We start from the raw sequence: 12,426 nt of genomic DNA, 5'->3' as shown, positions 1-12,426 counted from the left end.
CTCTTGGATATCTCAGAGGGCCTGTCCCCGTTTCTGTGATGTCGCTGGGTGATTTAGCACTGGATTGGGCTCTGGTGTGGAACCAAATATGGGCCATTATTTTTGTTAATTTGTTGGTGTACAATAATGTAAAGTGATGTTTGTTTATTCTAGGAGCAACTGAAAAGGGACTTTCTTCAGAGACTACTGCATAAGTTTCCCAGGTCACGCAAAGCCTGTCCCTAGATGTGGACTTTTTGCAGTTGATTCTAGAATAAGCGAACATCACTATACATTATTGTACTGAATTGATTGAATTATTTACATGCACAGATACATATAACAAACAGCATGCGAGTCATCACTTAAGATATATGAAAAGTCAGCCAACTTGGAAGGTGGGGTACCGGTATAGGACTGTAGTGTTGGTTGAGGATGGTGTGTTGTTCAGGTGGTGTCTGTTACGACACACCGGCTTAAAGGCTTTAATAAGCATTCCAGTGTGTGCCTGCATTGAACTGTAACGCAAGAGTGGAAGAGCGGATGGGTTTGTGGTCTGTGAAGGAACAAACAAGGAGGAATAGAGGAGTCACTGCTATCTTGCTACAGCAAACACAACAATCAATGGAACCCATTTATCTGTAGACTCTAGAGCAGTACACAAATAAAGCGACTGGCATAAAAACGAATGTAAAGTGCATGAAAAATACAACTCACCATTGTACTGACTTGTACTTTATCCTATAAAAGCAGTGGTTCTCAAAGTAGGGGGCGCGGACACTCTCCCGGGGGCGCGATGTCACAGACGGAGAAAAAAAAAACGTCGGGGACCTATAACTGTATAATGAGGGTCCCTCCGTGGCGAAATGCAAAGGGCTGCACGAGTTGCACCTACGCTTCCGTGTATAAAAGTAACTGCAGGGACAATTCTGGCATTCATGAAAGTTTTCTCATCTGGGATTCATTTTTAACTTGGACCAGAATTTAAGAACGCTAAATAGCAGTGGTGAATCAGCCAGATTGTTCTTAAGGGCTTAATTTGTGAGAAACCGTTGGTGATTGCGTTCACGTCAATTCTACAGACATCCTCGGATTTAAATAATTATAAAAATTAAAAAAATATGAGAATATTTTAATCATTAACGTTTACAATTACAATTAACAATTCTAAGAGGTATCGTACTGTTGACGTGTCAAGAAGCACAGGCGAATGTTACGTCGGGAAAATCCGGTCGTTTTTCAAAATAAAACACCTTTCAGACTCTAATAATTAATACAACGGAAATTATATAAATTATTTATTCTTTCTTTGCGGCCCGGTAGGAAATGCCTCACGGACCGGTACCGGGCCGCGGTCCGGAGGTTGGGGACCACTGCACTAAATAACTCAAAACACTGGACAGGATTAGACTGGACTGGTTTGGGCTGGGCTGCTCCACCGTCCAGGAATCTCCCAATCTCCTCTGTCTCCTCTCCCGTCACCACTGTGTCCCCCGGGGGGACGCCCGGTGTCAAGCCACTTTGCATTTTTTTCCCACATGCTGAATGCTGAGTGCTTTTTTTAATTCTAGGTCCCCCAAGCTCGCTTGCTCTCTCTCTCTCTCTCTCTCTCTCTCTCTCTCTCTTTGTCTCTATCTCTCTCTCTCTCTCTCTCACTCTCTCCCACACACAAACCCACATAGTTATTGAGCATAAACATACTTTCTCAAACACAGACACACACATACAAGCTTACATGTACACACTTATTTAGACAGCCATGTATGCAGACACACATTTGCACACATATTCAAAAACACTAATATGCTCTTAGCTGTCTGTGGTGCCTGTATACACACATAAACGAACATGCACACACAGACGGACGAATGGACGGATAGACAGATAGATAACCCCTCCATGGCCTGTCAAAGGAGGGCATTTACTGGAGAGCCTAATTATAAAGATTGATCTTAGCACTCAGCAGTCGTCTCATCATATCAGTACTGTGAGCAGATACTATATCAGGTGATGCTATTTGTTGCAAACCCTTCAGTTAGAGTACACACAATTACAATGTTGGGGTTTGCATGGAAACCCAAAAGTTGTACACAAAATAAAAAAAGGTAAAATAGTTTTGCCAGCCAAAAAAGGAATAAAGCCAGTGGGTTCTTTACACTAGTGGTGGAATTTTGGAAAAATATAATAAAAGAGTGGCTGAAATGAGTGTACTTAGGCATGAATTAGAATGAGTTGTGTTGTTATAAAAAGGCGAGGCCTGTGAGGGTGCAGTCGGGACAAATTATAAACGGGGGCAGTGGAGGAGGGCGCACTGGTGGTGGCAGATATGCTGGCATTAATTGTGATCTTCGACCTTCAGTGTCAAGGCCATTCATTTCATTTTCTCCTGGGCCATTTAAGATGGTGTGTGTGTGTGTGTGTGTGTGTGTGTGTGTGTGTGTGTGTGTGTGTGTGTGTGTGTGTGTGTGTGTGTGTGTGTGTGTGTGTGTGTGTGTGTGTGTGTGTGTGTGTGTGTGTGTGTGTGTGTGTGTGTGTGTGTGTGTTGGCACATTGATTAATGTTATTCATAAGTGCTTTTACAGTGGCTGCATACTGCAGGAGGCATGTTTGCATTCCACTTCACACCTCCAGCAGTGGCTCTGTGTGTAAGACGCTCAGAGCCACACATCCTCTCTCTCTCCGTGGGAAAACAAAGCACTTACCTGCTGCTTTATTACCACTACTCAAATGATATGGAACGCAGGAGCAGTTGTCGGCTGTGCACTTGGTTAATATTTTTGGTTGTTAAAACAGCCCCATTTCACACACTGTTAATCTTTTCATTACGTCCACAGCCATTTTTCCTGTATATTACATCTTCGATTATAATGTCTAAGACTTTACGTTTAAGGGCAAGTGGGAGGTGGGTGGGGGGGTATTTTTATCTCACCCCTGGTTTCTCTATGGAGGGATCCCTGAATGTGATTGGGGCTTAAAATAAAGGAGGGATGCCATTCCCCCTCTCTCTCCCTCTCTCTTTCTTTCTTTCTTTCTTTCTTTCTTTCTTTCTCTCCCTCTCTCTCAAATCAAATGATCCTCTATTGGCATGAATGAATGAACTCATTGTTACCAAAGCTACAACTTTGAAACTATGTAGAGTGTACATACATTGATTTTAAATTAGCATTTTTAAGGTGTAGTATTAATGAGAGAGAGCGAGAGGAAGCACAATTAAACCAAAAGTGTCTAAGTGAGTCTAACTTAAGTTTAGTAATTATCACGAAACACAGTATAACAGTTGCACACACACATAAACACACTGGAGATCTATCTATCAACACACATACACAAAAGTCTACTGAACTTATTTTACTAATGATATGAGTCATATCTGTGTGGTATGGTAATGCTCTTCTGCTATGAGTCACAGTGTTGCTCTTCTGTTGTGGCAGGTCATCACATACTCTGCAGCTAGGCTTGTGCAATTGATGTCTTCTCCCAATAGTATGGGTATTTTTAATTGAGATACATTTCCGTTAACATGTTTTTTGACTTTGAAAAAAGCCTCCTGAATTGTGGATCTTATGCATTTAAAGAATTTTCTATCTCTTGTACACAAGGCACCTATAGTCTTTTCTGCCTGCAGACCTCTATTTGTAGGTCTCTCTTTCTCTCTCTCTCTCTCTCTCTCTCTCTCTCTCTCTCTCTCTCTCTCTCTTTCTCTCTCTCTCTCTCTCTCTCTCTCTCTCTCTCTCTCCCCTGGCGATGTTTCAGAGGGACACAATGTGACTGAATTAGCTCCACTGGGGTCCTCGGCGACGCCTGCTGCAAATGTGTGAAAATAACAGGGTCCTGGCGGCGCTCCCCCTAACACCTCATCATTGTCACCGCTGGAAACAGTCAGTCAGGAGCAGCACAGGAAAACAGACAAGGATTGCCTCAGCTCACAGTTGTTTTTATTACTTCTGTCCCTCTCTTTCTCTCTCTGTGTCTCTCTCTCCCTCTTTTCTCTCTCGCCCTCTCTCTCTCTCTCTGTCTTGTTCTGACTCTCTGTCTCTGTCTCTCCTTATCTTTTCCTTTCTATTTCCACTCCACTCCCCACCCCAAAACCCCTCAGTCCGATCACTTTATTCAACTCCCATTTCATCACTTCAGCACTCGTCAACCTACACCACTGAGCCTTGAGCAAATCCTCATTACACACTCTCTCTCTCTCTCTCTCTCTCTCTCTTTTTTTGGCTTTCTCCTTCTGTCTAGGGCTAGCTCCCCTCAGTATATATGCAGAAGAGCTTGTTTAGATGACTGATTTCAAAGGATAGGTGCACTCAAAGTTTTTTTTCCCCTCTCCCTGCCGTACAGATTATGAAAAATGTCTAGACATAGACATATAAAGACTCTGAAATGTAATTTTCAGTGCATTGCATATTCTCAGTATAATATTTACTCTCTGTGCGTGTTTGTGTGTGTGTGTGTGTGTGATTCTGAGTAGTGTGTGTGTGTGTGTGTGTGTGTGTGTGTGTGTGTGTGTGTGTGTGTGTGTGTGTGTGTGTGTGTGTGTGTGTGTGTGTATCCCCGTACAAGGCATGTCTGTTTTGTGACATGATTTGTTTGGAAAAAGTAAACAGTACATTTGCATACAGGAAATTGTTTTATTACAATACCCCACCCCATCCCCTGTCCACCCAAAACTGTCAGTGTGAAAAAAATTAAGTGCTTTTTTTCTGGAGCATGCAAATAGTATATCGTGATGGGCTAGATTACATTTGTATCCATACACATCAGTTTGTATGTGTGCTTGGGTATGTTTGAGTGTATCTCAATATAAGAGTTGTGTGTATGAGTGTGCGTGTATATGTATGTATGTGTGTATAAGTTGTGTGCACGCTTTGTGTGTGTGTGTGTGTGTATGTGTGTGTGTGTGTGTGTGTGTGTGTGTGTGTGTGTGTCTTTGCTTGTGTTTGTGTGTGTAAGCTGTGTGTGCACCCTAATGTGTGTATCTGTCTTGTAAATCTGTGTGTGTGTGTGTGTGTGTGTGTGTGTGTGTGTGTGTGTGTGTGTGTGTGTGTGTGTGTGTGTGTGTGTGCGCACTCATACTTTACAAGAACCTTCCAGATCAGCACTCTTTACTGAAACAATTTCATGGGGCCTTTCCTCCCCTCTGCCGGTAGTGATATCAGAGTTCTGGGAGGAGAGGGAAAGGCTTTTAAAGATCTGTCAGCTCATTCATGAACAGCGCACCAGTCTTGTCAACACGGTTTAATGCTACACGAATCCGCACACACACAACACTGCAGAGCCATTCAAGTTTGTTACAGAGGATAAATTGAGTTATTGATATGCAAAGATGCCATGTTTCAAACACACACCAAGGCGTGTAAAAGATTCATTGGAAACAAAGCCATGATTGACATCAGGTAGAACAGTGAATTGGAGATTATGTCCCGATATAAAGCAATTATATGAACCCATCCATCAGGTGAGAGATATGATAGAATTTCAATGTGATGTATAAGTCTATTGCTCAACGGATGTCAGCGATGTGCCCAAAAAAGCCTTTTTGTGTGTCACGGACGAGGGAAATTGATTCCTCATAAGGTGAGCTATACATTAATGTGTCGGCTGCGGCTGACCACAAGCTGAGCCCTGTCTTTCCAATTTGCTTCAGCTCACCACATCACTGAGAATATTAATGTGGCGCAACACGCGCTCTCTCTCTCTCTTTCTCTCTCTCGCTTTCTCTTTCTCTTTTGCTTTCTCTCTCTCTCGCTCTCTCTTGCTCTCTCTCTCTCGGTAGTTGCAGTGACTTTTGCATTGCTATTCATTTACATGGCGCTTCCATGCTTCATTCTTACCCAGCAGGGAGACCCCCTGATGGTGGTAATGGAGGGTCTCCTCTGCCAGTGTTTGTGTTATGGAAAGCCTGTAATTTGGGACGCTTGGCATTTGTTGTAAAGGGGGACTGCCTCTTCTCTCTTTCTCTCTCTCCATCTCTTTTCCCCTGTTCTGTCTTTCTTCACTCTCTTTTTTCCTCTTTCTTTGTCTGTGTATGTCTCTCTCTCTCTCTCTCTCTCTCTCTCTCTCGGGCTGGAAATGAGGCTTTGCTTGTCGCCTCACCATAGCAATCCAAGGATGGTGTTTTAAAAAACAACAAAAAGAAAAAAACAATGGATGCTCCATGATGTGTTAATATCATCAAAGGCAGGAGGTCCACGGCTCGTTCTCCCTCCCCACTGCAGACACTATTTCCTGGCACCGTGTGAGAGCGACTAACACACGGCCCCCTAGACCGGGCCTATTTTTTGGAACGCAGGTGGTAGAACATCGGTGTGCACGACAGACACGCGTCTCTCTCCGAATTATAGAGGAGCACAGAGGCTTCACACAGCTTGATGTATTCTATGATCAAAACAGGAACAGAACTCAGAACTTTTCACAGCCTTACTTTGACATCATTTACAACTGACTTTACAACTCTACCACCTCGCACAAACCCTTCCAGCACCATGGTGCCAGTGTTGGTGTATGCTTGGCTGGCTCACTTGCTTCCCCTGATGTTACTATGTGGGAATGTAATATACAAGTACATGAAGATAGATGTGTTACTCTCAGACCTCCATCTGACACTCCTGTGTTAGTGTGCCTTTGTGGCTCTGGTAAAGAGTCTGATTTACGCACAGACGTCACTGACCCGCTGGGCTAGACTCAGTGCCTCTGAGACCATGTGCCATACACAGGCTACTGGCATGGGCTCCGTTCCACACACACACACACACACACACACACATTTATCTTTTCTGTTACACCCATCACTTTCCTCTGCCAAAGCCCTACCCTGTGAAACACACGGCAGGACTATGATCCATTTTTAACAGCTGTCAGTATCAAACATTTCCAGCGACTGTGTGATGTGGGAGATCTGAGCGCCCGCTGGGGCCCTGTGACAGGGAGAATGGCTCCGCAGCCCAAAAACTCTGCCCGCGCGCCCAACACATCACTCTGCCCGCGCGCCCAACACATCAATACCACAGCAGGCCCATCACCACTCCTCCTCTGATAATTATTTATTTCTTTTCTTTTTTCTTGTACAGGAGAGAAAAAAAAAGTTGTTTTTCTTTCTCTTTTCATTCTTTCATTTCCCCATTTGTCCTTCCCCTCCTCAAAGAGTCTTGAGATTAGTGAGCATTGCTCTTACATTGACTGCTAGCCAAAGTGGGGGTGGGATTGGGGGTGTGTCCCCCTCACCCAGGGGGGGGGGTCTCGATGCTCACGCCTCTCCAGAAGAGATGACAAGAGCGTTTCATCAAAGCGGGCTCCGGTAGCTGCCGGTTGTGTGTGCAGCTCCGAGCCACTGGTGACTGTCGCCGCCGACGCCACCGCCGCTGCTGCTGCCTCTGCCACTGAGGATTGCACATCTCTATGGAGAGAACCATGCTGTGGGCACTCCTCCTCCTTGCTTCCCTCCTTTTTTCCTCTCTCTTCTTCCTCTTCTTCCCCCCTTCCCTTGTCTTTTCTTAAGGCACTCTGCCTCAGAAATAGAGGGGGAAAAAAATGCCAGCCTCCCCCACCACTGCCTTCAAACTTTAACTGACTCATCGGAAAAAAGAAAAGCAGTAGTTTTGGTTTGGTGCGTTCGTCATGCCTCATTGGGAGAGGAACGTGTTTGGAATCAGACTCCTCTTTTTTTCTGGGGGGGGGGGGGGGGGGAACTCAGCCAGGGCTGGAGCAGAAGAAGAGGGTAATTAACGGACGGGTGTCTGATATCTGAGCGCCCCTGGTGGACTGGGAACGGGCACGGAAGGAGGCAGGCTGGCATGAGCACAGGGCGTGTGTGTGCGTGCGTCCGTGCCTGCGTGAGTCTGTGTGTGTTTGGAGAGAGGAGGACTGGGGCATTATTTAGCCGACTGGTGTTTGACGAGCATGATGAAGAGTTTCATGCCCCTCCTCGGCCCTGCACAGCCCCTGGGACTAATCTATCATCCAGCTGAGTGTTTTAACTGTGCCTCAAACTCCGGCTCTCGCTAACATATTCGATTTCTCAAGACGGCTCCCACTGAATAATTTTAATCTCTTTAAAAAGCAGCTCTGGATCATCTTGGCCTCTGCAATGGCCCCGTCCATTGGTCTTCCCGGTCCGGGGCTGGTGCAGTTATAGTCTTGTCCAGAGGGCATGTCCTTTATCACGGCCTGATAATTGCCCTTCTCATTTTATCAGCTTGTGATGCCGTTATGTAAAGCCTTTGAGTTAAATTTTTGTCTGCGGTCGAAGCCCTCTGCCAAAAGCTCTTTATGGTTTCACTAAATATGCAACAGAGAGATACAGAGTCATCCTGGTGCCACGCGGGCAGCTTGGTCTCCATCCTATCAGATCCCATCCGTGCCAAATCACAGTGACATTGACAGAATGCAGTGCTATCACTGCTCTGCCAGGTATCCTCTAATCCAGCAAAGGCCTCCGCTGTCTCCCATTCCCCACTGCAACACTAGTGGACTTCAGTAATGTGGAAGTCTGTTCTGTTTGTGTGCTCCGTCTGTTTCTTTCAGAGGTCCCTGCTTCTCCCCATTGATTATTACCAACCGATTGCATCTCTGTTGGGGACTGGATCAGTAATATCGTCTCTGTCTCTCTCTCCTTCTCCTCCTTCCCACCCTCTCTCCACCCTCTCTCTTGGTCTCCCTCCATCTCTCTCTCTCTCTCTCTCTCTCTCTCTCTCTCTCCCTCTCCCCCTCCCAGATAACGATGTGGATGAGGACTGCAGTGACACACAGGGAGATGAGGGTGAGTGACTCCGGCTGCTGCTCTCTCTCTCCCTCTCTCTCTCTCTCTCTCGCTCCGGGCCTCGATGAACACAGCTCAAAAAATCCCACTGTAATATGTTTTTGCCTTAACGATTAATGCCCCCCCCCCCCGTCTCTCCTCTGGGCCTCTGTGACCTCCTCACAGGAATTAGATCTACTGACTGTTGCCAAGTATTAGTGATGGCCTGATGCTGGGAGTATTGACAGGTCCTATGCAGGGATCAATCCCTACCACATCCATTTATCTGGATTTGCTTCCATTCATTTTATTTTTTCCCCTCTGCAAGCCTCAGAAGACACAGCACTTCATCAAATGTCAAAACAATACGCTGGCAATTCTACTCCTCCTCACAGTCAGTCACACACACCTCATAATTGTTAATATTTCTATGAATTATGAATAGTTTTCTGTTGAGGTGGGTTTTGGGGCGACCAGTAGACAGACATTGATTTGTTACACTAAGATGACTGACGCGAGGTTGCCAGGTATACAGCATTATAAGCGCTTTAGACAGAGCTAATTCCCCCCACGCCAGTCCCTCAAATCCGGCTTATGCGCACAATGCTGCCAGACCGCCTAAAGAGACTCACAGAGACGAGTGCGTGGCAGAGCTGCTGTAAAAAAAAACATCACCCTGCACACAACCCTGCACATCAGAGCATCAGAGTCCAGTCTTAGATGGTCATCAGATCAAGCAATCGCAAATCAAGGCAAAAAAAATTAATAAATCTGATGGATGTTGGATAGCAATGTGTACTGACATTGATCATCACATGAGTGGCTCTCACAAGTCATGCAAACAGTGTGCAAACTTCAAAAGAGGGCTGTTTAATCTGGGCCTTTGACTGCATCGCATCCTCGAACACAGTGTGGCAGTCTGCATGAGTGGAAAATGATCTGAAATTCAGGTGGTGATTCTGTGTGTTCATGTGTACGTGCATGTGTGTAAGTGACTATTTGTGTGTGTGTGTATGTGTGTATGTGTGCATGCGTTTGTTGTAAAATTGTGTATGTGTGTACAAATGTGCGTGTGTGTGTGTGTGTGTGTGTGTGACCGACCGTGAGGGTAGGGATGTTTGGCCTGAGCTCTGACTGCTGTGCTGGTCTGTCTTAAGCGGTGCCAGGCACGTGTTAATATTTGATGCTCCCCTCCTGGACACAACGTGTGTGCGGCCGGCCGACGCCAGTGTTATGCAGTGGGGCTTTTTACCTCACTGCAGAGGAAGTGTTTGGTCGCTCGCTCCTGCCCAGAGACATGAAGACTATCAAAACCAATCCCTTCCCCTCCAATTTACCAGCATAATTTACCACTTATGGTCAAACATGTGTGTGTGTGTTAGTGTGTGTGTGTACGTGTGTAGGTGTGTGTGTGTGTGTGTGAGTGTGTGGGTGAGGTTGTGTGAGATGGGGGAGTGTGTTTCTACTGCCAAATGGCTGCGCTTGTTTTATAAGCGTAGCATAAAATGTGATACTGTCGAGCGATTCAAGATGCGGCCCTGCTGCAGTCTGAACTGCTGCAAAAGCTCTTTGTTTTGGCTGTGTGCATCTGCCGGTGTCAGTTTGATTCACTCGCACCGTGTGTGTTTTTCTCCCCCATTTGCATTCCAGATCCTCTGCCTCTGGAGCAGATAATGTCGTCTACTGTCAGGAACATCCTGCTATGACTGTTAGAATACCACCTCACCGCCCTTAACCTCTCTATACACCCTCTCAACACACACACACACACACACACACACACACACAGCTCACACACACAGCTCACACCCTCCTTTCCCCCCATTTCCACCACTGTTTGGTGAATGTCTGAACCACTGCCAGGCGCTGGCCATTGGAATCACTCCAGTTAACCAGGTTCCTGAGTCCGTTCATTCTCTGGGTCCAATTCAGCCGGTTTAAATAGCTGCCATTCTAGCGTGGAATGGGGCCTTTATGTCCCTCGGAATTGGCACTGAGGTTTTCCTTTCAAAGGCTTGCATTCTTCCCCCCCGTGCCTCTCCGGAGTCTTTCTTTTTATCAGCCAGGTATAAACCGGCAGCACAAAGCCCAGCGCAAAGCTCAGGCTGGCCCAGGATGCAGCCAGGCAGCCAGAGCACACAGATATTAGCTCAATCTGCGTCGTTTGACTGTGAGTGTTTGTGTGGTGTGTGTGCGTTCAGCGGAGTGTCTGTTTGTTCACCTTGAGACCACCCCCCCACACACGCCTCTCGTCCCACGGCCCTCCACATCAGGGCTTCACTGCCGGCAGATGGAGCTCAAGTCGGTAACAGCCTTTCATGTGCTTTTATGTTCCGTCATCAGTGTAAAAGGGAAAATGCCACCTTGGGGAAAGACTGACTCATGCAGAATGCTACTATGTAGCTGGACTCAGGCAAGGTAGCACCCCCTCCCCCATCCCCCACCCCTTTTCAGAGGAAAACAGTACAGATGGTAGAGAAGACAACACCACTGAGGACATTATTGTTCATTTAAGAGGCGCGTGCATGTCTTCATTCATGAATGTGTGTTTGTATATCTGTGTAAGAGTGTGTGTATATGTGCAAATATGTATGTGTTTTGTGTGTGTGTGTGTGTGTGTGTGTGTGTGTGTGTGTGTAAGTGTAGGTGTGTGTGTGTGTGTAAGTGTGTGTGTGCCTGAATGTCATCTTGTCGGTTAGCTCCACTCCCTCATCAATAATATGCGTGGACCTCCCCATGCCAAGCGTCTGTGTCTGCTAAGCGAGTGTGTGTGCGGGTCGAATCCAGCCTTCCTGAGGAATGTTTCCTATGAAGGGAAACCTGTTTAAGAAGCCATTAGCCGAGCAATTCTGCAGCTTCAGCCCCCCTCGCGCTCATAATATCGAAACAATTACGGGCTACTCCAATAAGATGGACCCAAAGATAATTACATTCTTGCACTGGAGGGCGTTAGCGGGCAATTAACATAATACCCCGTCCATTTGTCTCCGAGCCATAAGGCTGAAGGAGGACGGTTCTCGCTCGTTTTTTAAGCGTTGCGTCAGGCACGGGGCCGCCTGCGGGGGGAGCTCCATCTTATCCCCCAACAAACAAACCAAACTTTTCCCCTCTTCCTTCTTCCTCTCTCCTCTCTCCTCTCTCCTCTCTCCCCCACTTCCGTGAGAGCTGAACGCAGACTGCTACATCGGTCCAAGGACGAGGGCTGAGTGTTCCAGTGCTCTGGGGGGCGCCTCCGCTGACTGAATGACGGAGAGAGAGAGTGAGGGAGAGAGAGTGAGGGAGAGAGAGTGAAGGAGAGAGAGAGAAAAAGAGGGAGAGAGTGTGCCAGGCGTGACTCAGACAGGAACACACAGACCGAGCACATTTGCCATAATACAAGATGCTAATTCAATTTGATCCCCCTCCCCACCACCCTCGAAATTCAATCAGAGGCATTAAGCCACATTCACACACACACACACACATGCATAAGCATTTTGTAATAATCTTTACAAATCCTAATTTATCAGACCTCGCAGCTTAATGTTAACTAATCCATTCACAAAAGGGACTCCTCCGCGTAGCTCAACTACTACCCTTTCAGTCCTTCAAACAACCTAGTCAAAAAACCTGTCACCACATTGTTGTATTGATGGGAGTGCAGAGCTCAGCCAGGTCGCAGATGATGGGGAAAGATAGCGCTGACAAAAGCACTCGCGCACACAAGCCAGTGA

The 12,426-nt window shown here is 46.5% G+C and overlaps 1 protein-coding gene across 3 annotated transcripts in view; it reads left to right on the top strand.

Moving 5' to 3' along the window:
* macrod2 (mono-ADP ribosylhydrolase 2) overlaps positions 1-12,426 on the top strand; it is a 455,835-nt gene that overhangs the window by 414,217 nt on the left and 29,192 nt on the right. For 2 of the 3 annotated variants that reach the window (XM_012829891.3, XM_031579217.2), the window contains exon 10: positions 8,690-8,734. The exons of the other annotated variant lie outside the window; for it this stretch is intronic. In XM_012829891.3, coding sequence (XP_012685345.2) covers positions 8,690-8,734 — 45 coding nt within the window. The remainder of the gene's footprint in view (positions 1-8,689; positions 8,735-12,426) is intronic. 3 annotated transcript variants of the gene reach the window in all.

The sequence above is a fragment of the Clupea harengus genome, chromosome 13 (genome assembly GCF_900700415.2).
Source record: "Clupea harengus chromosome 13, Ch_v2.0.2, whole genome shotgun sequence".
In the NCBI taxonomy this organism is placed as follows: Eukaryota; Metazoa; Chordata; class Actinopteri; order Clupeiformes; family Clupeidae; genus Clupea; species Clupea harengus.
The sequence above is the reverse complement of the archived record's forward strand: the minus strand, read 5'-3'. Positions and strand labels throughout refer to the sequence as shown.